Source organism: Vanacampus margaritifer, chromosome 8 (assembly GCF_051991255.1).
Source record: "Vanacampus margaritifer isolate UIUO_Vmar chromosome 8, RoL_Vmar_1.0, whole genome shotgun sequence".
NCBI lineage: Eukaryota > Metazoa > Chordata > Actinopteri > Syngnathiformes > Syngnathidae > Vanacampus > Vanacampus margaritifer.
The window spans coordinates 221,681-249,133 of NC_135439.1; the positions used below are offsets into that span (position 1 = coordinate 221,681).

Consider the following 27,453-nt stretch of genomic DNA (forward strand, 5'->3'; position numbering starts at 1 on the left):
GCAAAACGTGCGCTCGGCGGATTCCACGCGCAACGTCAAGCATGAGCCGAGCTTTTTGCCACTTGTTGACTGCGTTACAATGATGACCTGATGTAAGATCCGCGCACTAGTACGCTCTTTGACCTCACTAGTATGACACTACAGCGCACTAGTAGGACAATTGGATACGCTTGGACAACTTTGGCACACTCGTTGAACGAGTCCATCTCACAAGCGGGACAAACGTGTGCACCAGGCATCTGAAAAACTTTGGATGATTTCAAAAGTACTACTGACAATTTGGTGCGCGCGTGACAAGCCCCGATCACACTCAGTTTCCACTGGCAGGACAAATACTTGACCTGAGAGAAGTATCAGGAAGTTGTGCTGCTGTTAAATTGCGAACTAGTAGCACGCAAGATTTGGAAGCGATGCCTGCAGGGGTTTCGTAGAACTTGTGAGCGCCATCCGACCCACGCAGATTGTCATCAACATTTGTCACTCCAAACCACTTGTTGCCTTCATATTGTTGGTGGAAGTAATAAATGAAAAAAACAAACAAACAATTGCATGTGTATGTATTGTTGTTGCCCACTATGGAGGACCAAAACTGCCCACATTTTAAATAAATAAATGACTAAATAACTAAAAGTGAAAATAAAAACGCATATAAAAAATAGAATGCAAAAATTTTATACAAATGTATTTATTTATGTGTATTTATATTTATTATTTTCTATTTAATTTTCGAATGATATTTTTTCTATCGGTTTTTATTTTCACTTTCAGTCCTTTATTTATTTTGAATTTTGGCAGTTTTGGTCCTCTCTAAGAAACACGAATTTGAAAGCTCAATCTTGTAGGGACAACAAAAAAAAAAAAGACAATAAAAAGCGGAAGTTGTGGTGCTGCTGTGGTTGACCAACAGGGGGCAGGCAGGAGCCCACCCAGCGAAGATCTTCGATGCGTGTGACGAGCTCACTCTGCAGGGCAAAATGCAAAAAGGCCAAATAAAGTCAACATTTGCGGAAAAAGATCAAATTAAAAAAATCAAGTCACATAAATTTGCGTCTCATTTCCTCGGCGCGCCTGACGAGATGACGTCAGCAAGATCTTTCCATTTCTTCTCTTTTTTTTGGTCACGCTTTTTCGCTCGTCTGACGGCTTTGGATCCTTTTTGTTGTTCTTTTTTGTTTCTTTAGTTGGCGTTTGTGTCATTCGTGTGCGTTTTTCAATCAAATTCAATTGTCCTGTTTTCAAGACAGGGACATTTAAAACAACTTTTTTTCTGATTCACAGAAGGCAATAACGGAGATATTGCTTGATATCTAAAAACAAGTGCTTTTTGTTGAAATGTTTTCAAATGATAAGACGTTTTAGTTGTGTCTGGACCGAGTGAGACGTCTTGTCGCTTTGCGAATCTGTGCAGCGCGTCACGGGAATTTCCAGACGGGAAGCAAAAGTCCACCCTTTAACGCCGTTACGAGTCGCCGGATTTTTTTTATTTTTATTGTTGTTGTTTTACACCAAAGAACCAGTAAAGCGAGTGCGCTCGTCCTACAAGATTTTTGTCTGTTCAAACAAATTAAGAATCCTGCTTTCCGTGCGGCTGAGCGAAATGACGTCACGGCGGCTTGTGACTGCAATGGCGGCGCCGCGCGTCTCAATCAAGTCGTCAGTTTGACAACAACGCCGAAAAGCGAGCGAGGCCGCTCGAGCACTGAGGTAACGAGTAACTAGTAACGACACGCGTTTCGTTCCTATGCGCTGTTGACGAACGTCGGGCGGCCAATGTTGACCAAAGTGGCCTCGTTGGACGTCGATCGGCGCGGGCGCGCTTGCCGCTCACTTCCTCCTTCAAGTGGCTTGAAAACGAACTGGAAAGTCGACCAAAAGTCGTCCGAAAGCTTCCAAACGTTTTCACGCGTGAAGGCGGACCTCTCGGAGGGCGCGGGTTTGAAAAGCGCCCCTCAGCAAGGCGGGAGGACGAAATTCAATTTTCAATTCGTTAACTGGCCGCGATGGGGGCGGGGGGGGGAGTCGAGTCGAGTCGAGTCGAGTCGAGGAAGGCACCCGAAAGTCGATTGACTTCAGTGTCGTCTTCGCTTTCAAGCCACTTGCACGAGATGAGGAAAAGGTTCGACAAGCATTTTGCTGCCAACACTTGTTGAAACCTGCACGAGCGGACTTGTTGCATTTATTCTTTCATTTGTCGCAGACGGCAACTTTGCAAGTCAGTAATACTTACGATGTGCTTTCAAGTATTTGGAGGAAATGTTCCTGGATCGAACTCGTACTTGGCTTGGATTGTATTCAGGGGCGTGCAGAGGGCGGGGCCAACGGGGCAAGGACGCTGGGCATGGGCGCATTTTCTCACTTTCAACTTTGGACCTGTTTTCATTGTTCTCTTCTGAATCAAATGTTCAAATTTGCACTTCCACATCATTGCATTCCGTTTTTATTCACAATTTGTATAGTGTGCCTACTTTTTGGGGAATCGGGTTTGTAGTTCAGCGCTCCCAAACCACCGGCTCTCGGGTTCCATCTCAGAGTTGGGCCTGTGCAGAATTTGTTCAAGTGTCACAATGAAGTTGTTGGTGATGAACGATGATGTAAGCGCATCCTGTCTTTTTTTTTTTTCCCCTCCTTTCTTTTCAGGCAGGATGGCGGGAGACGACGATCACTTCTTCCGTGTCAGCAATCAGGTGCGCGCGCGCGCATGCGTGACGTGTGTGCGTTGGGTGAAAGTGAAGGTGACCCGGCGCTGCCGTTTGTTTTGCTCTTCTTACGTTTGTTTCGTGTTTGTGGCGTCAGATTCTGGACACGCTGATGTTGGAGCCCTCGTGGGATTTGCCCCGATTGTCCGCCACGCAGTACAACCTGCCGTCCGCCAGGACAGGTGAGCCCACAGCCTCACTTCCTCCCACACAGGAAGTCGTGGCCCTCACTTGTGCGTTTGGAAGATGCAGACTGGCGGCCAATTCAATCAATCAATCAACTTGATTGGTTGCTGAGTTGAGAACGTAATGGCGTCTTTTTGTGTCTGTTGCTGCTCTCCTTGCCAAAGTTAAGCATGACAGGCACAACTTTGGACTGTTTTCTAAAACATTGTTCTGTAGTATTTGTCGAATTTGACAACAGAAAGCCAGCAAATCAAATGAAAAGCTGCTGAAGTGACAATTTGATGTCCGTGTGGAGGTCGTGAATGTCGACAAGCAACATCGCAAGTCAAGTTCACGTTTGCCCCTTGAACATTGTGGCATCTGCGATTGGTTAGCAGCTCGTTCTTATCCACGTCACGTCGGCATGATTGCGATGAATGTGCTTGGAGCGCCACCTAGTGGACAAAGGACATGATTGCGAGTGGCTGAACGGCATTTCCTCATTGATGAGCACAGGTGGCAAATCCAGATCCGGAAAGTCGAAAGCCTGCCACTGTTTGGCTTGAGCCGCTTACCTGCTAGCAAGCTAGCTAGCACCTGCAGCCAAAGCCAAACCGTGGCAGGGTTTGGACTTCCTGGAGCTGGATTTGCCACCTGTGCTCACCAGAGACTCCAAATATCAATCGAGGATCGTTTTGGAAGCGGCCGGCCAATTAAAAGGGACTTTTGTTATTTTTGGGATGGTTTGCTCGCTCCTGAGAGTTTGCAGCAAATGACTTTGGGTTGTTGTCCTTTCGAGTTTCAAATGAGAGTTTAACTGGAAGGGAAACTCACGTTTTGGTGGCCAAATGCAAAATCCCGCTCACTTGTTACGTCTCGCGTACGTTTGTTGCCATGATTCGCATTCTTGTTGACTTCCTCCTCCCTTCGTTCCTTTGACTTTCTTTTGGCGGTTGGCGAATACTTTTGCTGCCTTGCTGCCATCTTTAGCATGCGGCGTCCACCTCAACAAGGATTTCCCGTTGAATAACGGCCGCCGTGCAACACACCACGATTTCAGTTGAGGGAAAACGCTTCAGGAAAACTTTTCCCCAGTTGGAAGCGCAAGTTTGGAATGCAAGCAAAAACACAATTAAGGGAAGCGGCCAGTTTTGACCCCCCCCCCCCCCAATAATGTCACATCTACTTTCAAAGCAGAGTCCAAAATCGATGCCATTCAAAAATGTGGAATCGTTTTGTCCACTCTGGCGCAAGTTTGAAAGATTTCAACTTGTTGCTTTTCAGATTTGAACTTCAAGCTTGAACATCAAATCTGGTTTGTGTGTGAAAGGAGGAAAAAAAAAGAAGCCGCCGCATGTGAAACTTAAGCGATACTCTGCGGTGGCGGGAAAGTGAAAGAAGAGTTTCGTGACGCGGCCGGCGGGCGGCGTCCCTCCGCTTTCACTTCCTGTTTGCTCTGCACGCCGCCTTCACACTTTGGTGCCGATGTGCCGACGGCGTCATGAGACTTTTGTCCAACAAAATTGTCGAACCTTCAACCACGCATTCGCGCATGCGTCGCGCTCGTCGCCTTCCGGAACAGCAAATTCGCAAGCTTGGGCTCAGACTGGAACCAACAACGATTTGAAGAACTCACTGATGAATGTGAAAATGACTTTTTGCCGTGAATCACATTTTTAAAATGATTATGAAAATGTAAGGATTGATTTTGTTTGCACGCCAATCTTATTTGAAACGTTCATGGCTCAGTGCATGTTCGCAAATGTGCCATGCAGCAGTTTTTGTCCACTTGGCGGCGCCATCGGCACTTTGTATTCTTCCAAATGTGGGCGTGGCTTCAAGCTGCGGCAGATGACGAACACACGGAAAGACACCGACCGGCGCAATGACAAATGCCGACCTTTGCGAGTCACCGTAACGCGACCTTTTGACAAATGTAAGCTTGTTTTGTCTTTGCTTTGGCAGAGGACGGCCCCTTCCTGCACATCCTGGAGCAGCCCAAACAGGTGCGTGCCGACTCAAACCTCTTGCAAGCTTTAAGGGAAGCAAAAGCAACATTCGCTCGCAAGCCCTTCGGTCGTCCTCGGGTGTCAATTGCGGGCCTCCATTGAATTGATATGGAAGGCGAGGCTGCGACGCCCCCTGGAGGTCGCAGCGAGCACATTTGCTGCCATTGCTTCGCAACACGCTGACATCACGTGACTGCGATTTTTCCCGCTGGACGTGCGGATTTGCTGCGACGCGATCAGGTGACGCTCGGCCGCCGTTTTGTCTTTTGTGTCCAGCGAGGCTTCCGCTTCCGTTACGGCTGCGAGGGTCCGTCTCACGGCGGCCTGCCGGGGGCCTCCAGCGAGAAGAACAAGAAGACGTATCCCGCCGTCAAGGTGAGCGCACGCCAAAGCAAAGATGGCGCTCGGCCGCTTGTGGTCACGGCAACGCTTTTGTGCCCGGCGCAGATCTGCAACTACCAGGGTCCGGCCCACGTGGTGGTCCAGCTGGTGACGGCGCTGACGGCGCTGCCTCGACTGCACGCGCACAGTCTGGTGGGCAAGCAGTGCGACAAGGGGGTCTGCGTGCTGGACGTGCCCCCCAAGGACGACAACATCACGTAGGGACGCGCGCACGCGGCAAATCGCGTTTCACTCTCTCTTGATTGAGTTCTTGGAGCGCTTGTTACTTTTTCTAACTTTTGATTTCCTTTTTTTGGGGCAATTGAGTAGCGCACAATTCCAAAGGTCCCAAAATATTGTGTAATAAAGTCAAACAAAGTCAATCAGTTGATCGACGCCTAATTGATGATCAAATGAATGGATCATTATTTTTGATACCGATTTTTTTAAATGAGAAAATGCTGCCGATTTCTGCTTTTGGACAGAAAATCTGCTCTGATTTCTGCTTCCCTGCGCGACAACTGACTTGTGATCTTTGTGTTGAATGCAAATTCCACTTTGACTTTGGATCCACATTTTTGCCAAATCAGGAACTGGCTCATAATTCAGTTTGGACTGATTAATGGACAAGATAATCAACGTATGAATGAAGGATTCAAATAATGGAGAGTCGTGAACCTGAAGTGTCTTCCGGATGATCAATACAGACGTGCGTCGATATCCAAGTGCAGTCATTTGTGGACTACAAGCCGCTACTTTTTTTCACTTGCATTCGACCCTGCGGCTAATACAAAGGTGCGGCTTATCCATCAGATCACAAGGGGGCGCACTACAAAGGAAGTGCAAGAGCAAAACAAAGCAAGTGAGCCCAAATCCAATAAGAGAGAACGAGAGCGGGACAATTTGCACCCTCGTTATGGAAAAGAAAATAGCGGCAACCCGCTGCGCTCACATTCAAACCCCTGCGGCTTGCAGTCAGGTGCGCCTTATATATGGAACTAATTCCAGTGTTCCCCAAATGGAGCGAGTGCGGCTTATCGTCCGAATGACTGAACATGCATTGAAAGTCCAACCTGAGAGCGTGTAAATTGCAAGCTGTGTAAATTTTTCTTGTACTCTTAGAAAGCTAAGATGTAGTTTAAAAAAAAACAATTTTTTGGAGTGTTTTTATTTTATGAAGTGAACGAAAAAGGTATTTTTCAATGTTGTTTTTGTTGTTGTCCACGGTACCAATGTTGAGGTGCGTTTGTTTTGTGTGTTGCCGCAGTTTCCCCAACTTGGGCATCCAACACGTGACCAAGAAGAACGTGGCCAAGACGCTGGAGGAGCGCATGTGCCAGGCCGTCCGCATGGGGTACAACTTGGGGGTCTCCATCCACCCGGACGTGGATGCCCCGAGCCCCGACGCACGCGTGCCCCGTCAGCTCTCCGGTCCGTCCGTCCGTCCGTCCGTCCGTCGTCTCTTTCTCATCTTGCTGCTCCACAAATTTCCAGCTTTCCAGGACGTGAGCCCGTCTCACTTGTCAACATTGTCTCTTGACACAACTTTGTTGACATTGAAGCTGTAACGGAAGATCCGGCGTAGGTCCGCCCACCTTTGCCTTTCACACAGTGATGACAAAAGTGTCGGAATCTGCGCTAGCAAAAACCTCGACAGTTTGTCCAAAAGGACAATTTAAAGACAATTGAATAGAACATCAAACGTTTTGCACATCCTGATTTCATGCCGCAATCCCACCTCGGCCACCGGGGGGCAGTACAATACTGTCCAGACATGCACACACGATCAAAAATGCTTTTGTGTATTAGTAGTTTTCTCTTTGCGGAGGATAACTCACACACACCTGTGAGTGTTGTCATATTATCTGTTGACATGCGTGTGTTCAAATATCCGTTGCTTGAACGGTTGTAAAATGGAGGCTTTTGATGCTAACTGTTAGCCCGTCAATGGCATTTTCCATTCATGTTAGCGTGGAGCCAACGGGCTGTTCTAAAGGCAGCGTGTGTAATTCTCCTTTCCTGTCGGAGAGTTCAGAAGGTTAAAAGCCTGCCACAGTTTGGCTTTCGCCCCTGATGCTAGCTCGCTAGCAGCTAAATGAGCACCATGGGAGCTAGCTTGCTAGCTAGCATCAGGGGCCAAAGCCAAACTGTGGCAGGGTTTGTACTTTCAGGTGCTAGCTAGCTCCCGTGGTGCCGGCGTTTGCGCCTTCCCGCGTTCCCCTTTCACGCGTTTGCTTGTCTTGTGTTGTGACGTGTGCAGATGTGCAGCGCGGCGCCATCGGCGGCGCGGCGTGCTCGCAGGCCAAAGAGATGGACCTGAGCGTGGTGCGCCTCATGTTCACCGCCTTTCTCCCTGACAGCGACGGCGGATTCACCAGGCCGCTCCAACCCGTCCTCTCGCACCCCATCTACGACAGCAGTCAGTACACGCACGCACGCACGCACGCACACACATCGGCACGTAGACACACAAAATGATCACTTTCACTTCCAAGAAAGTTGACTTTTTATTTTTCCTTTACAAGAAAAACGATCTTTTCTCAGGAAAATCCAGTTTTGTTTTAAAAAAAGTTTCAAAATAGTTTTTGTAGTAATTGCACAAAAAAGATATAACGCAAGGTTGCACAACACTTTTCATTTTTCACCCCCAAAAAATTTAGAATGATTTTTTTTCCCCCAAAGAATTTCTTTTTTTTTAATCTTATGTGAATAGCAAAGTATTAAAAAAAAAATCATTTCAAGAACAATTGTAAGCTTGGAAATGAAAATGTTGCCCAAAAACTAAACTTCACAAAAGTCTCTGAAAACTTTCTTACTCAGTGAATTATTGGTTTGAATTTCCAGTGGGAAAAATCTTGGATAACTGCAGGCCGACATTGCAAATGAACGACGTCATCCAAATTTAGAATTTTTTCTTACAACAAATGCGTCGTTTTGTCATTTAAAAAAAAAGAGACTAATTGACTTGATTTTTTTGTTGTCATTTTGCAAACTAAAAAGTTGTTTGTTTGAAATAAAACCCTCCCAAGAATGTATTGTGAAAAAAGAAAAGCCAACGTTGTATTGCTGTTTTTTAAAGTTGTGACTTTGGTGCCGTGGCAAACTAGTGACTCTCATCTCGCATCTCGCATCTCGCATCTCGCATCTCTCATCTCTCATCTCTCATCTCGCATCTCGCATCTCGCATCTCGCATCTCGCATCTCTCATCTCTCATCTCTCATCTCTCATCTCTCATCTCGCATCTCTCATCTCTCATCTCTCATCTCTCATCTCGCATCTCGCATCTCGCATCTCTCATCTCGCATCTCTCATCTCTCATCTCTCATCTCGCATCATCTCTCATCTCTCATCTCTCATCTCTCATCTCTCATCTCGCATCTCTCATCTCTCATCTCTCATCTCTCATCTCTCATCTCGCATCTCGCATCTCGCATCTCTCATCTCTCATCTCTCATCTCTCATCTCTCATCTCTCATCTCGCATCTCGCATCTCGCATCTCTCATCTCTCATCTCTCATCTCGCATCTCTCATCTCGCATCTCTCATCTCGCATCTCGCATCTCTCATCTTTCTCCTCTTTTCCCTTCAGAAGCTCCAAACGCGTCCAACCTGAAGATCGTGCGGATGGACCGCACGGCGGGCTGCGTCAGCGGGGGAGAGGAAGTCTACCTGCTGTGTGACAAAGTCCAGAAAGGTCAGCTCAAAAATGGTCAGTGAGCGTTTGTGAGCGTCACATGACCGTGCGTGCGTGCGTGCGTGCGTGCCACAGACGACATCCAGGTGCGCTTCTTCGAGGAAGACGACTCGGGTCTGACCTGGGAAGCCTTGGGAGATTTCTCGCCCACCGACGTGCACCGGCAGGTACGAGCCGTCGCCTCACAACACACAAACGGAACGAAAAAGGCTTCCTTAACAATTGATCGATTGATTTTCTAAAAAGCCAACTGAAACGTCATCTTAGCTTTTTATAAAAGTGAAAATGATTTGCATCATTAATATCATACATGTTTTGACAATTTCTGATTCCATTTTTGGGTCTTGTACTGGACAGATATTCCATCTTAAAATAAATAAAGTTGATTGAATATTTTCAATTCATGGAATCATCTGCGCTAAAGTCATTACTGTTTAATGAGCAACTTTTGTTGTTGATTTGATGTGGTTTAGTGACAACAACAACAATTGCACAATGACGGCCGATGTCGTACTCGATGCCGTACTCGATGCCGTACTCGATGCCGTACTCGATGCCGTACTCGATGCCGTACTCGATGTCGTACTCGATGCCGTACTCGATGTCGTACTCGATGTCGTACTCGATGTCGTACTCGATGTCGTACTCGATGTCGTCCTCGATGTCGTACTCGATGTCGTCCTCGATGTCGTCCTCGATGTCGTACTCGATGTCGTACTCGATGTCGTACTCGATGTCGTCCTCGATGCCGTACTCGATGCCGTACTCGATGCCGTACTCGATGCCGTACTCGATGCCGTACTCGATGCCGTACTCGATGTCGCACTCGATGCCGTACTCGATGCCGTACTCGATGCCGTACTCGATGCCGTACTCGATGCCGTACTCGATGTCGTACTCGATGCCGTACTCGATGCCGTACTCGATGTCGTACTCGATGTCGTACTCGATGCCGTACTCGATGCCGTACTCGATGTCGTACTCGATGTCGTCCTCGGCAACTTTTCGGAAAGTCATTCGGTGACTGCTTTGGTTGCTCAATTGTTTTCCCGCGTTTGCAAACGTCTCATTTGAATATTCAATGCAACAAATAATCAATCTGCTTTCATAAAAGACTCCAGAAATCCAAATCATTTCTTTGGCGAGGCGGAAATCAGAGCATTTGGGCAAATCCCTCTCATGACTTAAATCACTATTTTGGGTAATTGATTAGTTCATTTGAATGTCAAATTCATTTTGACGTCTCTAAAAGTCAAATCAAGCATTTAGGAAACAAAAAGCAGCCATCTTGCTGTAGAAGCCAATGCGAGCCAAAGCAATTGAAGAAAGCAAAGTCCGAGCAAGCGAATGCAAAGAAGTGAGCAAAACGTATTGCAAGGCCGTAACCGTGGCGACGTGCGGCGCCAGTTTGCCATCGTCTTCAAGACGCCCAAGTATCGCGACCAGAACCTGCAGAAGCCCACGTCCGTCTTGGTGCAGCTCAAGAGGAAGTCGGACAGCGAGACCAGCGAGCCCAAGCCCTTCACGTACCACCCGCAGATCATCGGTACCTCATTTGCGCCGCCGCCGCCGCCGCCGTCAAACAAAGACAGCCGCCAGCTGTGGCGCGCCGTCATGTCTTGTGCGTTGGTGCGTGCGTGCGTAGACAAAGAGGAGGTGCAGAGGAAGCGTCAGAAGACCTTGCCCAACTTCCAGGACTTCAGCGGTGGCGGCGGCGGTCTGTACCGAGGGGGGCCCGGAGGTCCGGGAGCGGCAGGAGGGCCGGGTTACGCCGGAGGAGGTAAAAGCTGCCACGCCGGTCTTGAAAACGTCATCAGGGCTGACGGACGCTTTTGCCCCGGCAGGTTATTTCCAGGGTTTGTCTGCCTTCAACTATGGGGGAGGAGCCGGAGGCGGAGCTCGTCCCACCGGCTACATGGCGGGCCTTGAAGGAGGCGGAGTCAAACATGGTGAGAAACGGCAGGAATTCACCGAGTTTCTCCTTTACAAAAACTGAAGACACAAATGGAACTTTTTTTGGTGTGTTCGTATTCACTTCCTGCTTCCACATTGCTTGACCCGATTCAGTTTGGGACCAAAACATTTGCAAGGCACCGTTTGGAATTGTGTGAAGAAAGATTTTTTTTTTTTTTAGCGACTTGTGCTGGCGACTCGGCAGACGACGACGACGCAGATCCCGACGACTCGGCAACCTGCGCCGCGACACGCCCGCCGCGGCAACGGGAAGCGCAGCAAGCGGACGAGGACGCGGCGAGGGGCGGGCCCGTCTTTCTGTACGCCGCCACGGGCGACGCGGCGTACCTGCTGGCCTCGCAGCTTCCTGTGATGGCGGCGCAGGACGACGACGGAGACACGTGAGTGCGTCCGTCCGTCCGTCAGACGATCGGGTCGTAACGTTGAGCGTGTGTCTCAGGGGACTCCACCTGGCCGTCCTCCACGGCCAGCAGGGGGCGCTGGAGAGTCTGACGCGGGTGCTGCCGCCGGGGGACCCGTTTCTCGACACGAGGAATCGTCTCTACCAGGTGAGACTCGACATCACCGCGCACGGAGGACCAAAAAATAAATACATCCAAACTTAACTTATTGACTGGCAGCCATTTTGACTGAAGCAACCCTCTTTGCTCCCGACTGGATTTGGACTGATTTTGCAAGGCCCGCCCACATCTTTTGCTATCAAAACATGGAAGCTACCAAAAGAAAGATTCGAGTCTCTTCTTTCATCAGCAGAAAAAAAAGAAGTGTATTTGTTTATGTTTCCGTTTTGCAGTAATTAGCATGAGAATAGAAATAAGTCATCGTTATTCACAAGTCTGAAAAGAGTTTGTTGTTTGCAACATGGCTCTGGCTGCTCTCTTATACTCTGCTGGCCGGCTTTTTGTAATAACTACCATTGCTTTTAGTGACCCCTTCAGGTCAGAAGCTGCATCAAAACCTTCTGTGCTTCAAAAACAAAAACAAAACAAAAACGTCTAAATATGTTTTTGGGAGCAAAGGACAAAGTATTAAAAAATTTATTGATACCTTTTTGGGTTTGAATGAGTTAAAACTGCATAATGGGTCCGTTGCCAAGTCCAGCCCAATTGTTAAACGACTCCGCCCCCTCCCACTTTTGTCAGACCCCCCTGCACCTGGCGGTGAGCACGCAGCAGCCGGCGGCGGCGCAGACGCTGCTGGCGGCGGGAGCCGACCCCACGCTGGGCGACCGGCGCGGCGACACGCCGCTCCACCTGGCGGCGCGGCGGGGGGGCCACATGGTGCGCTTGCTCTTGCGGCATCGCGCCGTCAGACGCAACGTCGACGTCTGCAACGCCGACGGTACGCATCCACGTGCACGCGCACACGTGCGCACTTTTGACATCCAGCGTAGCAGAATGTCGCTTTCAAGTGCAATCACCGCAATTGGGAGGAAAGAACAAAACAAAAAAAGACGACTGCCTGCTCGGATTTGCTTTTGCGCCAGATTAGAGCCGTGCAATTCATCGAAGTTCAATTTCAATTTCTTACACTCCACATTTACAAAATTGGCACCAAAAAAGATTGTTAATGCGAATTTCAAATTGATCAAATTTGAAAAATGGTCAATTAAAATATTTAATATAATTGCACCTTTGTTAAATTTCAAAATATGATATCATCTAAATGATAAGTCAAATTTTCTTCTTTTTTTGTTGCACTCGCTCGCTGCAGATTCGAAAGGGGGCGTGTCACTGTGTCACATGACAGTGACAGATTAGCAGAGACCAGATTTGACTTCATCTCGTTTTTGGGCATGAACTCAAATGTCAACATAGATTTGAGTCGCGTTTTTGTCCAGTGAAAAATGTTGTGTTGACGAAATCGTTTTTGTTTATTTTTCCCCAAGGAAATAAACACGAGTGAACAATCATGGTTCCGTTTTGCTCTGAAGACCAAAACGTTGATTTGTGGTTTTGATCAATCTCAAAGACTTTCTTGAGTCTGTGTTTTTTGTACGCGGAAAGCGGAAAGCGGCTCTCGCGTGCCGTCCCTCCTTGTGATTGGCTGTCGCCGGCAGGCTTGTGCGCCATCCACGTGAGCGTGGCGTCCAATCAGCTGCGGTCCCTGCGGGAGCTCCTGGAGGGCGGGGCCGATGTGGAGGCTCAGGATCGGGGCAGCGGGAGGACCGCCCTGCATCTCGCCACCGAGGCCGACAACGTGTCTCTGGCCGGTTGCCTGCTGCTGGAGGTAACGCCGCCGCCGCCGCCGCCGCCGCCGCCGCCGCCGCCGCACGTGCCTTCTGATGAGGTGGTGTCAACGCCCGCTTGCGGTCGCCAGGGCAACGCCGAGGTGGACTCCTGCACCTTTGACGGCTCCACCCCCCTGCACGTGGCCGCTGGGCGGGGCTCCGTCAAGCTCACGGCGCTACTCATGGCGGCGGGTACGCACGCACGCACGCACGCACGCACGCACGCACGCACACTCACTCTAAAGCGTCCATCTGGCGCGTGTTGACATTTACGAGCCGTGTTCAGGTGCAGACCCGCGCAAGGAGAACCTGGAGCCGCTCTTCTACGAGGACGAGGACGAGGACGAGGGCTTCGTTCCCGGGACCAGCCCCATCAATGTGGCCGCCTCTGAGCAGGTACGCCACCGACTCACTTTGCTGGCCAATGAGATGCCTTCCATCACGCCGACGTGCCGTTGAGCAAACGGCTTGAAGTCGTTTGAACTCCGCTTCTCAACAAAGTTGCCATCCAAGCTTCGCGTGCCAGGATGACGTCATCGGACGATGATGTCATCGCACGTGCTTTGTGCTGCGTGTCGGCAGGTGTTGGAGCTTCTCAACGGCCGCCAGTACCGACCCCAATTTCCCGACGTGGCTTTCCCGCCTCACGCCCACTTCCTGGAAGGACATTGGGGTAAACAACACGCACACCGTGTCGATCGATCGATCGATCAATGTGTCGCTATTGGCTGCAATTGGCGTGCGCGCTGTAGCGCTCGCGTGCGCGTCCTGAAGTCACGTGACGCGTTTGTGTGCGACGCAGGCGAGCCGGAGCGCCTGAGCGCCTCGCTGAAGACGGCGCTGTGCGCCGCCGTGGCGAGCGAAGGCCGCTGGGAACCGTTGGCCGACGCTTTGGGCCTGGGAGTCCTCAAGGCGGCCTTCGGGCTCAGCTCGGACCCGGTGGGGACGCTGATCGACTCCTTCCAGGTAACTAGGTCACGGGGGGGGGGGGGGGGGGGGGCACGCTTTCGTGTGAGTGAAAAGCAGCATCCATTGACTCCAAGTCTGCTGATGAAAAAAAAGTCAAAGGTGAGTGACATCAGGTCAAAGTTGAAAATCAGACACGACAAAAAGAAGCTTTTGAGGTAGCAAAAAACAGGTATTGAATTTGTCCCACGTGCTGCAGCTGTTCCAGATGTTTGACGTCTTTTGTTTCTTGCTCAGCTTCGGCGAACTCGAACCCTTTTTTGTCTCTGCCGTGTCCAAAGAAGCTTTTGCAAGCTTTTGCATTTTGGCCAATTTTGGAGGATTTTCTTTCTGACATTTTCACTCCAGCATCTTTTGCTGTTGTTGCTTTTTTTTCTCTCTTTCTCACTTTTTCATCATCATCATTTTCTTTTCCTTGTCTGCCATTTTCTTACGCAACAAACTTGGAAAAGGATTTTTCATCACGGCATCAAATTGTGGATCTCAAATCTCACACGCTACATGTTAGGCACACACGTCGAACGTGTCTTGTTTGTTTCTGAGTTGTTGGTGCGTGCGTGCGTGCGCGCGCTCGCGTGTGTGTTTGAGGTGTGTGGCGGAACGTTGCAAGACCTCGCGGCTGCGCTGACATCAGTGGGCTCGTGCAAAGCGCTGAGCGTCCTGGAGGAGGCGCTGCGTTGCCGGGACGAGGATGAGCGTGACGACCGGACGGCGGCGGCGGCGGCGGCGGGTGAGCAAAAGCCGAGGCGTTTTGCACGTCTCCGTGGCAACCGCCAAACGGGACTTCCTGTCACCTCCCGCAGGTGGCGACGGCGCAGTGTGCGCTCAGCTGGACCGCCTCAAGGTGGACGGCGAACATCCCGACAGACGTCTGGACAGTGACGTGTGCGACAGCGGACTGGAACTTTGGGAACTTTCCGTGGCGTGACTTTGCGACGGCTCGCTGCAAGATCCTCGTCGACCGACGACACGACTTGAAATGCAAACAATTCAAGACGGAAAAGTCGGCACGCACACGCATTGACACATCAAGCACACGCACACACGCAGCATCAACACGTTCCACTTTGAACTTCAAGACGGCGTTGACGCACGCTCACCTGGCCGTCCTTTGACGTTTTAACAGGAAGTGGTTAACCAGCCACTCAGGCTTTTGTCCCAAAACAAAATGGAGTCGTTGCGGACAAGCGGCGGAGCACGCTGGACTTTTGGACGTTGGTGTGCGTGCGCACGCCTGACCGGGACCGGAAGTCACTTGTCCTTCAAATGCAAACTCGTCGTCACAAGTGAAGCTCTCAACTTGCGGACTTCAGCAAGTGCTTGGCCAACAGCGGGACTCGTGTCCTTCGGGTGCTCGTCCTCGTCTTCTGTCCATTTTCAGATGCTGTCAAATTCTCTCCAACTTTCTTCTTTGTTGTTGTTGTTGTTTATTTTCATGCGTTCAGACCCAGAGGAAGCAAAGCAGCCCCAAATCATAACTCCTCCTCCAGCCATTTTGTCCACTACGGTTTTCGTTAACAATTGCACTTTGTAACGTCATCCAAGTTGCGTCACATCAAAGTCATGCAATTTGTTTGTAAAGACCAGTCGCAAAACTGTCAATAAAAAGAGGGCAAAGAAAGCAAATGTTCACCTCCAATATATTCCTATGAAAAGTCAAATGTGCTTTTGGAACGCGGCAGGAAGTCTTGAAATGCGCTCAAACGTGATTGGCTGCCCGAGCGTGGATGGCGTGGAAGGTTTTACGTGACGCCGCGCTGGACCGATGCGCGTTTGGGGTCTTGAAAAGGGAAAGTGACGCCATAGAAATGGTTGAATTTTGTTGCTTGTCTGCCGGCGAGCAGCGATGACAACTTGGCCACTTTCCAACACGTCATCACTTGCGGTGGCAAAACATTGTTCAATAAAAAACGAAATACCAAAACTCATGACACACTGACATTTTTTTTATTGCGCCAATTAAAAAAAAAAAAAAGGATCAAATTGCAATCTGCCGGTATCCAACGTGCAAGTAAGTCCTCGGGCTGCGAAAGTAGTTGCTCACAGCTCTTGTTGTTATTATTTATTTTGGATGTCATTCTTTGCTTGTTTGTTTGTAGGCTCAAATTCTGGCGTGTCTTCAAATGTCAGATGATGGCGCGCAATCAGCCAATCCAAGCGTTTGTTTACCGAAAGCCATTCGAGGCATTTGAAGACACGTGGCAACAAAAGCGCAAGTGTTCCCCAAATGAGCGGTCCGGGTCCAGGTCCAGGCCCGGGTCAGGTCCGGGTCTTCTTCCAGAAACCAGCGTTTTGAACAGCATCCAAAGCAGCTCTTGCGAACCAAAGAAGAAGACATGGCGTCCTTCCTTTGCCTGCAACTGGCAACCTGGCAACCTGGCAACTTGTCACTGGCAACCTAACGACGCAAGTGAATGCAACATTACGAGAGGCGTTCACGTTCCAACCGCTAAAGCAGCTGAAGCTTCTATTTGTGCCGATGCAAGACCAGCCGCTCAAGCAAATCGCCTTTTTTCCACTTATGGGAAAACATTTGGACTCATTGAAAGTCAAGCTGGGGGAAAAAGTCTGTTAAGTGGACTTAGAAATAGGTCGACTGAAAATCTCTGCCTCGAATCTCCGCCTTTTTCGACACGGACTTCTTTTTTTCTTTATTTTTGGGCGGAAGCAGGCAGTGGACAAGAAGTTGTTAATGAGCTCACTTAAAGCAGCTCCACTTTTTACTCATGAACTATTGTTGAAACATCGCCTGTAAGTCACTTTTAAAACATTATTACGCGTGTTATGTAGATATAGTGATGTATGTGCAAACTAAATCTTAGTTTAGGTTGACTTAAATGCTAAATCACTAGCGCGCTATTGCTAATCGCGATTGCTAACCGTTTAGCGTAGGCTAATTTTGTTTTGTTTTTTAAATAATGCTCATGCACAAAATATATCAAATATTTAGCAGTTATTCTTTTTTGTCTTGTCTTATTTTCTTATTATTATTAACATGTAAAGTGTCTTATTTGGAAAAAAGCTAAGCAGAAATGTTACCAAATTTACTGTTGAGAGCCTGAAAGTCGATGAATCACTTCTTCAAATGTTGATCGCTTAATTCAATAATCAATCCGTTGTGGATCAAGCAATTAATTGTTGACCCTTTGAAGAGTAATAATAGCGAAGATGGTATTTGTAATATGAAGGCTTTGTAGAGTATTTCCTTGTACATTTGGAGCCACTGTTGCAGTTCTCACAACAGCCACGAGATGGCGCTGTCCTCCCTTTCATAAGTCCAAAGCAGACCTCAATTGTTGCTTTTCTTTTAATTGTAAGGAAGGACGTTGGCCTTTTCGGAGAAGGCAAAAGTCCATGAGATACCTGAGATCATTTGTACCATCAGCTGTTAAATTTTTAAATCAATCATGAGTTTTATTCCTTGTAACAGGATGAACAACTATGACTTGTTCAATTGTTTTCTGTGTTTGAATGTGAAGCATCTTGTTGAGTCCACCTGTACTATTGACAGGTCAGGAAAAAAAATCTTTTTGTTAAGCTGGGAAATGTCCAAAGCCGTACAAAGAGCCGTTTCATGCGTTCATGAAAAAAGGACGCACATTCATTTTTTGGCCCTCAAACCCTTTTTTTCAAATTGTCATCTTGCTTCCTTTCTTTTTTGTTACACGTATGACGTGCATGGCCGTGCCGATATTCAACTTGCATGCGTGCCTTTTTTTTTTTTGCCCCGACACAGCGAGCAGGCCGTGACGTCCAATGGGAGGCCGGGACGGCGCTAGTATTCAAACGAGGCCGCCATATATGGAGGCGAGCGCCCGCCCCCTCGGGTCCCGCGGGAGATCCGAGCCAGCGTCTCGGAGAACGAGGAAGAAGAGGAGGAAGGGGCTCTCCTACGGGACGCAGTGTGTGTGTGGGGGGGGGGGATTTGTTAGCACCGGTCCGCACCCCACCAACACCCCCCCTCCCAGGCCCCCCCCCCACCCCATTGCTCCTCCTCCTCATGGTGTGTTGGACCTCCTTTTGAAGGCGAGTGTTGTTCTATCAAAGCTTGTTTGTGTCTTTGGACTTTTCCTGCGGCTGCCGGTCGCCTTCATCCAGACTCTCCCGGCCGGTGCCCCCCTCGCCGCCTTCCCCCCGCACACAGCGCTCGAACCGTCGCACCCCCCTCCGGGTCCCGTGGGATGCCCCGCCGCTCGTCTCCCCCCGCCTTCCTCCTCCTCCAAGTTGGCGGCGTGGCGTGTTGAAGCTCTCAAAGATCTCCATCATCGCTCCGGAGGGATCGCACCTTCCGGACTCCGGCGTGGATCGAGACCCCCTGTTTTGGGGAACGTCCCTCCGGTGTGCCCCGCCCTCCCACCGCCGTGCCTCGCCGCGGTCATCCGGGCGCGTGACGGATTACGGCGGCTCTTCCTGGTGCGGGTCGGCCGCGATGTTCTCCATCCAGGACGGCCTCCCGCGGGGGGGCCTCACCATGAAGGAGGAGCCGCTCCCCGCCGGCATGACCCCCGTGCGGTCCTGGATGGCCGGCGGCGGGATCCTGGACGCCAACACGGCCGCGCAGAGGTCAGACGCACGCACACGCAACATTCGAAGCCACCTCGCTGACGTCCCGAAAGTCCATCAAACGGGACATTTGACTCATTTGGATTCTTTCCCATTTTTGTTGACTTGTCAAAAAGTTTTCAATTAGCTGTGATGACAAATGAACTTTGAAACGGCGACAAATCATCAACGCAGCTCATTGAAAGGTTGCCTGGTCGTCGTTTACGTTTTGTTTGCGCGATTCAAAAGAAACCAATTAAAACAAAAAAAACAAAAAAAACAATGTCAGGCAGGCAAATAACAACGAGTCACATTTTGCTCGCTCAAAGCCAAATGAATCGATTTCATCATTTGTAGTAATGAATCAAAAAAGATCAGTTACATTTAATTTCCTAATTCTTGGGAATCAGAAGGAACTTTTGACTAAAATCAATTGAATTAAAAAAAAGTCATCTTTTTAATACAAATTGTACATTCCACAAATTTCCTATTATTTATGATATCACATAAATAAGTGCACGTGGACATAATTATGTGTATTTTGAATATACACATTTGTTGCATATTTATTAATTGTATAAATGTATGTGCATGACATCTATATTTTATAAATTGACTTTGTGTGTGTGAGACAATTTTCAAACAAAAAGTCTTATGAATAATTTATGACAAAATATCTCATCATCATAATAATAAATGTCATTCAATGTCTCACACACACACAACATGCATGTCATCGGATGCACGTGTGAGTTAAATAAAAAAACGAACAATTATTTTATAATTGTCATCATCACTAAATATTTAATAATACATAACTCAATATTTCATTGATATCATACGCAATTGACATTTGTAATATTTCTTATTGTCATGTGAAAATGATCAGAAGAATCTTTGGATAAAAAAAAAAAATGAATGAATGAAATTATAATTAACTTGAAGCGGTGACAAAAAATCGAAACGCTGATCGGAAAAATCCTGATGGATGACGTCGTCGCAATCCATCTTCCACCTCAACTTTTAGTCTTCATATGACGCACAAAACAAAATCTTTTTCCGCAACACAAACAGCGTGCGTGCGTGCGTGCGTGCGTGCGTGCGTGCGTGCGTGCGTGCGTGCGCCCTCCGATGCATGCAAAGGAGTTGGAGTGGCGGTGTTTTTTTTGTGTGCATCCGTCGTGTGAAGGCGAGCCAGCAAATTGTTTGCGTTGTGCTAAGAGTGCCAACGTGCATCCAATCATCTGAATGCGACAAGCCGCAAGGGCCGAGTGCTCAACACGCCATCGTCCCGCTTTGGTGAGTTGAGTTTGGGGGGGGAAAATGCGCGTGTGCGTCACACGCTTCCCATAAGGCGGGAAGGCAGCGGGCGACAAAAGGAATCCCACAAAAAAAAAAAAGTGCACAAATAAGAGAAATTGTTTCAAGTCAAGTTAATAATAAATAAGACACATTTCAGTTGAGGGTTAAAACAAACCACAGTCAAATATGCTTCATAAATAAATACATTTCAAATTTTTCTTTGCAGGACACAAAAAATAAAAGCTTCACAAATATTGCAGTATACATTCAAAACTGTCAATCAATATAAAACTCATGTAAATTATGTAAATTGACATCACGTGAATGCAAGTGTGGCTCAAAAAAGGGTGTCAATAAAAGTCATGGCGTATTTAAAAGTAGTGCAAACGTCTAAAAGTAGTGCAAACGTCGAAAAGTAGTGCAAACGTCGAAAAGTAGTGCAAACGTCTAAAAGTAGTGCAAACGTCGTGTCGTGGAAATTCAGCACAGCAAAAAAAGAACAATCAAAATCAAAATGGAAAATCATCTGCAGATTGTCAAAAAGTCGGCAAACGCTCGGAAGAGTCAAGACGAGCAACGCGGCTTGCATGACATCATCATCATCATCATCATCATCATCATCATATTTAGTGCAACTTATGTCGGAAGCTCATCGTTCGTTCCTTTGCCATCTTTTGACTTCATTCGGGAAAATCTTTCCTTCTTCTTACGCGCTCGTTCTGTCAATCAAGTCCAGCGAAACAAAATCACATTTTGAAAAACATCCCCAAAAACAGCAACAAAATCATCCTTTCCATGCCAACAAATCAATCCATCCAAAATGAAGGCAAGTCTTGCAAGAAACAAAACAAGCAGGAGGAAATTTCAAATCTTCTTCACGGCGGGCCCACATTTTCTGGGTTTTTAAACTTTAGCTTGAAATCGGCTTTTGCTTTAGCTTCGGAAATGCGTGATGTCAACGAGGTGTCCCCACTACGCATGGAAAGCCAGCGTGTGTGCGTGCATGCGTGCGTGCGTGCGTGCGTGCGTACGTGCGTGTTAGCAATCCATTTGAGCATGGTGGTGGTCCGCTGTGGCTTGCTGGTGGCAGCGCCGTCAAGGAGTGTGTGTGTGTTAATGGAGCGTGTCATCCCTAATTAGGACACGCCCCTCGCCAGAGTGGCCGCGGTCATGCTGCAATTAACAACTAATTACTCTTTGGACCACACACACTCACATACTACGCACACACGTGTCTTTAACAAGACCCTTGACATGAAGTCTAAAGTTGTGTGTGCGCGCGCACGTGCATTTTTGAGCTTGTGTGAGCGTTTCAAGTGTTTGTTTTGCATTTGCGTGCAAGCGCAAAGCTGCCATTTTGCCACCGGGTCGCCCCACGTCCGAATGTTGCCACTAAATGTTTGCGACGTTTGTGGGGGCGGCCGTGCGTGCATGTCGGAGAGATTCCTTTTTTGGGGGGTTTGAAATTCATTTTTTTCTTCTTTCAATGCATTGAAAATGCATAAAAAAAAAAAAAGTTTTGATTGATATGTTGTGTGTAAAGAAATCAAATGTGTTTTTGTGTCTTTCAATTCAATCAGTGGCAGTTTTATGCCATTCAAGCAGTTTTTCTCCGATGGGGGGTGCGCCCCCCCCCCCTCCCCATTTGACAGTGTTGATGCTGCTTTTTTTTTTTTTTTTTTTGCTGGTTCCGTGTCATTGCACATCCACTGCAGTAGGTGTCAGTGTTGCTGTCCCTTTTTTGCCCCCCATTTTTATTCCAAATTTCAAGAAATGCCAAAATAAAACGGATTGAAAACGCTAGAAATTCGAAAAAGGGCCCAAAATTTGCCCAAAAGTTTTGATGCTTAAAGAAGGTGGATTTTGAAGCCTATCGAAAAAAGACAAATGCTGATTTTGCCGATGGAAACAAGACCGGCAATGACGTCACACGCACGTTCGTAGTCACAAAACAATGTCGGGCGATGAAGTAAGACGAGAAAACTGAAATCTTTTTGGAATTCGTTCAAGAAGCGACGATTCGGGCAATTTGAAAACGGCAAAGAAACGCGACGGTTGATGGAGAACGACAAAAGCGAAGTCGCACGACTTCCTGGTCTTCTTCTTCTTCTTCTTTGAAATGCCTGCTGGATCACATCTTCGATGGTTTACAGCGCCACCTACAGGCCTGTCAATATTTGCAAAAGAAGAACAGATGAAAACGGGCAGAAGTGGCGTGTCCGGAAAAAAAAAAGAAAAAAAAAGTGACTCGGTGACTCTTGTCGGTCTCGTCCGCACAGGTGTGCCTTGAACCACAAATGATATCATTTCTGGTTATGAGGAGGCAAATTATTTTCTTCTTGCTGCGTGCGCGTGACAAAAAACAGGTTGTTCTTCTTGAATCCCGTTTTGTGTTTCAATTGATTTGCGTCTTCATCAAGGCATTTTTTATGTCAGATTTGATTTTGATGCGCTTTAAAAAGTCGTATTGATTTATGCTTGACTGCTGGAACGGCTTCCAAAAAAAAGGCGTCAAAAGCGGCCAACACAAATGAGGCTAATGTGTGTGCGTGCTCGCATTTATCCAGCGTGTGCTTGCGTGTGCGTGTGCGTGTGCAAAGGTCATCTCGCCTTTAATGGCTGTTGTGGGACTCGGGAGGCGCCGGTCGCCAAACGTGAATAAACAGCGGCAGCGAGGTGGGGGGGGCAGCGAGGTGGGGGGGGGCAGCGGGCGGTCGCGGGCGGTCCGTCACAAATGTGCGTGCGTGCGTGCGTGCGTGACCCCTCCAGCATTTCAGTTCACATTTTAGAACCCGGCCATGTTTTTCTCCGCTCGCATGACAACAAAAGCAACAACGTCACACGTTGCCCAACAAATCAAGTCGTTTTTTTTGTTGGTCAAAATGTCTCGCCGTGCCGCCATTTTTTATTCCCAGACGAGCCCTCCGTGGATTCGCGTTCATCGCGTCGCCGCTCTTGCAATTGAGCAGCTTGAAAAAGAGGACAGAATGTTCAACTCGTCCTCATCAGGGGACGCATTTGACGGATGGCTTGACACGATTGTGTGTGCGTGTGTGTGCGTGTGCGTGTTAGTGGCGTGGGTCTGGCTCGTGCGCACTTTGAGAAGCAGCCGCCGTCCAACCTGAGGAAGTCCAACTTCTTCCATTTCGTGCTGGCGCTGTACGACCGCCAAGGACAGCCCGTGGAGATCGAGAGGACGTCCTACATGGACTTTGTCGAGAAGGACAAGGTGTGTGCGTCAGCGTGTGTGTTGCTTTTGTGATCCTGCCGCGTGCGTGCGTGCGTGCGTGCGTGCGTGCGTGCGTGCGCATGATGTGTTTTGAGTTCACTTTGCGCTTTTGTATTGTGTTGATATTTTGTGTGTTGATTTCTTTTCTGTTTCGATTTTGTGAAAGTTGCGTGAACTTTCTGTTGTCTTGAGTTTATTTTGTGTGCTTGTGTTTGTGTGTGTGCTTGTTGTCGCCATGTTGCTTTCTTTTTGACGTTGTTGTTTGTGCAGGAGTACAACGGCGAGAAGACCAACAACGGGATTCATTACCGCTTGCAGCTTCTTTACAGTAACGGTGAGCGCCTTCATTCCTTCAAAACCTCTTGTGTGTGTGTGTGTGTGTGTGTGTGCGCGTATTGTGTGTGTGTGCACACGCTTTGGCGCTCACGGGCTAGCAAGATGGCCGTCACGGAGTACGCCAGTGCACCGCTTAGAGCAGCCGGATGCCAACAGACGCACTCTATGCGTCAATCACAACACGTCTCCATTGACATGATGGACGGAAGTGACGGACGGACGGACGTGTCTGCACTCGGCACGCTAGCTTAGCAACAAGCTAACGTGACTCTTTCATCTAATGTTGATTTTCACACGACGACAATTTCACATTGTAAAGTCAAAGATGGCAGAAAAGCGGATGGCGAGCCAAACGACGAGCACGCGGACCGTCGGATGTCGCAGGACGACTTCAATCGAATGCTTGTGCCTGTCCCGATACGTCGCTGGCACGGATGCACGAAGAACGCCAGCTTTTCAAATTCATTAACAAAAAAGATCTTGAAGATTTCTTTGCTTGCAACGTCAAAGCATGAAGATGTCAATCGTGCGCGCGTGTGCGCGCGTGTGCGCGTGTGCGTGTGCGTGCCTTTAAGGATCTTCTTCTTCTTCTTTTTGTTGTTGCAGGCATCAGGACGGAGCAAGACCTTTACGTGCGCCTCATCGACTCCATGACCAAACAGGTGAGCCTCACGCACGCACGCAAGTCAAGCTGGCAATAATAATAATAATAAAGTCTTAATGAGCGCTTAACCGTCACACGTATTCAAACGCACCTGATGGGAATTGACAACAAATATGGGCCTGATAGCAAAAGACTTAGCCCCCCCCCCCCCCTTTTTTTTTATGTGTGAGGTTGCTCGGAACATCAAGCAACATGTTAACAACTGCACTTGATTATTTATCATCACATCCTTACTAAGCAATCATCATAACCAGCAACACTCATTTTTTTATTGTGGTCATAAACTTGAGCAGCTACTCCACTTGCACTTCCACGCGCGCGCGCGCACGCACACACCTGCAGCGCTGTCGACATGTTAGCCATCGATCGCAAAAGCGGGCGACGCCGCGGCTGCCGTGGAGCCGATCGATAATGTTGGTGTGGCACCGCGCGACACGCCGGAGACCGCATTCCACGCGCACGTAGACACACACGTGCGCACGCAGGCGTGCACGCTCACGATGCTGACAGACAAGTCGGCTGGAGTCGCCGGCGCCGATCGATGAGCGCTCCTTACACCATCCCCAGTGAATCGCTTCATTGACGAGCGGGTCCGAAAAAAAACAAAAAACTCTGCTTGGCTGTAATGTGCATAAAAGTCATGCACATTTCGGATGTAAATATATAAAGTCAAGTTTGCATTTAATTGGTGAAATTCCATCCTGTCGACATCCGAGGGTTCGTCAGCCTGCTTTCATGAAGGACGACAAAATATGTTGTTATTGTCAAGAGGTGCAAATTGGGACACGTAGAAGGTCAACAAGTTGACGGAAGCCGGAATTGATGAGGAAAGTTGATTTCCATCAATTCAAACCTTCGCTTTTCTATTGATTTCTAAAAATTGGCGAAACAAATTCTTGTGCTTTAATATCATGATACAACTTTGTGTGTGTGTGTGTGTGCGTGTGTTTTCAGGCCATTTTGTACGAGGGACAAGACAAGAACCCGGAAATGTGCCGAGTTCTGCTCACGCACGAGATCATGTGCAGGTACCGCCTTTCTTCACACTCGCTCCGTGTGTGTGTGTGTGTGTGTGTGTGTGTGTGTGTGTGTGTGTGCGTGCGTGTGTGTGTGTGTGTGTGTGTAACAAACAGCAGCTGTCTGTCTTTGTGGTGTCGATGCACCAATCAACACGTTGACTCTGACTCGTTAACGCTCATTTACTGCTTCAGCGCAACAATCTCTGAGGCGCACACGCACACGCCACTTCTCCAAAGCGTCGCCACGGCAACAGATGCTGCACACCTCAGCGGTAGCGCTCAGGAGCGTCAGATGCTAACTTTGACCTTTGACCCCTACATCTGACTGCCATGCCAGCCGGGGGCTAAACCCGACCCAAGAAAAAAAAGAGAAAGAGAGAAAGATGGAGAGGAAGAGAGAAAGCGAGAGAGAGAAAAAAGAGAGAGAGAGAGAGAGAGACGGAGAGCGCAAGAGTGCATGTGTTATGTGTGTGTGTGTGTGTGTGTGTGTGTGTGTGTGTGTGTGTGTGTGTGTGTGTGTGTGTGTGTGTGTGTGTGTGTGTGTGTGTGTGTGTGTGTGTGTGTGTGTGTGTGTGTGTGCGTGCGTGTGTGTGACCTTGACAGGCAAGCGTTACGCCAAGAACGCCCTGGCACAGGCACGCCGGCGTCAGTCATTAGCGTGCTAGCGGCCCGAGGGGAAGCGTGATTAGCAAAAGCGTCGGACGGCGTGCCAGGGTTTGTTTTGCTCTTTGGAAAAGGCGGGAGGCCCGAGGGGGAGCCGAGGGGTGTCCCCGGGGGGCGTGGCTGGCTGGCTGGCGCGGCTCCTGGGGTCCGGCGTGTTGATGACACTTCAGTGGCACTTTGTCAGCACCCGCGGGTGCCCCCGACCGCCCGCCGTAATTGGCCTCCTGGAACTTTGGCTAATGGCGGCGACGCGTAAACACGCAATGAGCACATGAATGTTTCATGACACGTTTGACGACGGCGTGAAGATCTCAAACATTCCTTTTCCACAATTGGCCCAAGATGTTACGCTGCGCTGTACAATCATCATCATCATCATCATCATCATCATCATCATCATCATCAGGTTCCCTCAAGTGGCAATAATGAAAAAACAAAACTGCCAACATTAAAAAATGACTAAGAGTGAAAATAAAAAACAGATACAAAAAATATAATTCCAAAACTTCAAGGGAAATAAAATCAACAAAAAAATATCCCTAAATAAATAAAGTCAAAATAAATAAAAAATGAGATTCAAAAAAGAATAAAAAAAAGTCAAAATAAATACACAAATAAATATATAAATAGGATTAAATATCAATCAATAAAAGCGCTCTGCTCCCACATTTATGTATTTCATGCTCTGTCAGGTCAAAATGTTATTCAAATGAGGGGGCGGTCCTAAGCGTGCCTTGGGTTGGACTCAAACTACGACTACGACTTGAGTTGCTGGACATCAAGTTGCGGTGACACTGGACAAGATGGCCGCCATTGATGGAGCTCTCCATGCAAGCCGACCGGCGGGCGAGACTTCCTTGTTGGCCGACCAACCCAAGACACGCTTAGGACCGCCCCCTCATTTGAATAACATTGCGACACGCAGCATGAAAGAAATCAATGCGACAGCAGAGCCTTTTTATTGATTCATTGACATTGAATTCTATTTATACATTTATTTTTGTATATATTTTAATTTTGATTCTTTTGAATCTCGTTTTTTATTTTTGCATTCATTTTAATTTTTTAGTTATTTATTTAGGGATCTATATATGTTGTGTTTACATTAGAATTTAATTTCCCAATGATATCAATCTTTTTGTAAATGGATGCTGCCACCGACCGGTGCAAAATCACATGGTGAAAAGACAGCCAGAAGAAAAGACGGACGTTACAGGAAAAAAAAAGACGGACGTTCCAGAAAAGAAAAAAAAAGACGGACGTTCCAGAAAAGAAAGAAAAAGACGGACGTTCCAGAAAAGAAAAAAAAAGACGGACGTTCCAGAAAAGAAAAAAAAAGACGGACGTTCCAGAAAAGAAAGAAAAAGACGGACGTTCCAGAAAAGAAAAAAAAAGACGGACGTTCCAGAAAAGAAAAAAAAGACGGACGTTCCAGAAAAGAAAAAAAAAGACAGACGTTCCAGAAAAGAAAAAAAAAGACGGACGTTCCAGAAAAGAAAAAAAAAGACGGACGTTACAGGAAAAAAAAATAAAGACGGACGTTCCAGAAAAGAAAAAAAAGATGGACGTTCCAGAAAAAAAG

At 48.0% G+C, this 27,453-nt stretch overlaps 2 protein-coding genes across 7 annotated transcripts in view; both read left to right on the forward strand.

Moving 5' to 3' along the window:
- The first annotated feature begins 1,185 nt into the window (after positions 1-1,185).
- nfkb1 (nuclear factor of kappa light polypeptide gene enhancer in B-cells 1) lies at positions 1,186-15,742 on the forward strand. The gene is made up of 22 exons (XM_077573412.1): positions 1,186-1,704; positions 2,638-2,684; positions 2,794-2,878; positions 4,827-4,867; positions 5,147-5,245; positions 5,318-5,469; positions 6,519-6,682; positions 7,512-7,670; positions 8,842-8,946; positions 9,022-9,113; positions 10,354-10,726; positions 10,791-10,895; positions 11,081-11,300; positions 11,360-11,468; positions 12,063-12,261; positions 12,980-13,149; positions 13,240-13,342; positions 13,437-13,546; positions 13,733-13,823; positions 13,953-14,116; positions 14,705-14,846; positions 14,920-15,742. Exons 2-22 carry the CDS (start codon positions 2,643-2,645, stop codon positions 15,042-15,044), a joined length of 2,850 nt encoding a protein of 949 aa, XP_077429538.1. The 5' UTR covers positions 1,186-1,704; positions 2,638-2,642; the 3' UTR covers positions 15,045-15,742.
- A 613-nt stretch (positions 15,743-16,355) lies between these two features.
- The window catches only part of LOC144056521 (transcription factor COE3-like), a 39,687-nt gene continuing 28,589 nt past the window's right edge, over positions 16,356-27,453 (forward strand). For 3 of the 6 annotated variants that reach the window (XM_077573423.1, XM_077573426.1, XM_077573424.1), the window contains exons 1-6: positions 16,356-16,867; positions 17,853-18,679; positions 23,033-23,189; positions 23,460-23,523; positions 24,132-24,187; positions 25,144-25,217. In XM_077573423.1, coding sequence (XP_077429549.1) covers positions 18,546-18,679; positions 23,033-23,189; positions 23,460-23,523; positions 24,132-24,187; positions 25,144-25,217 — 485 coding nt within the window. In that variant the 5' untranslated portion in view covers positions 16,356-16,867; positions 17,853-18,545. The other 3 variants (XM_077573421.1, XM_077573425.1, XM_077573422.1) reach the window with 1 other exon arrangement.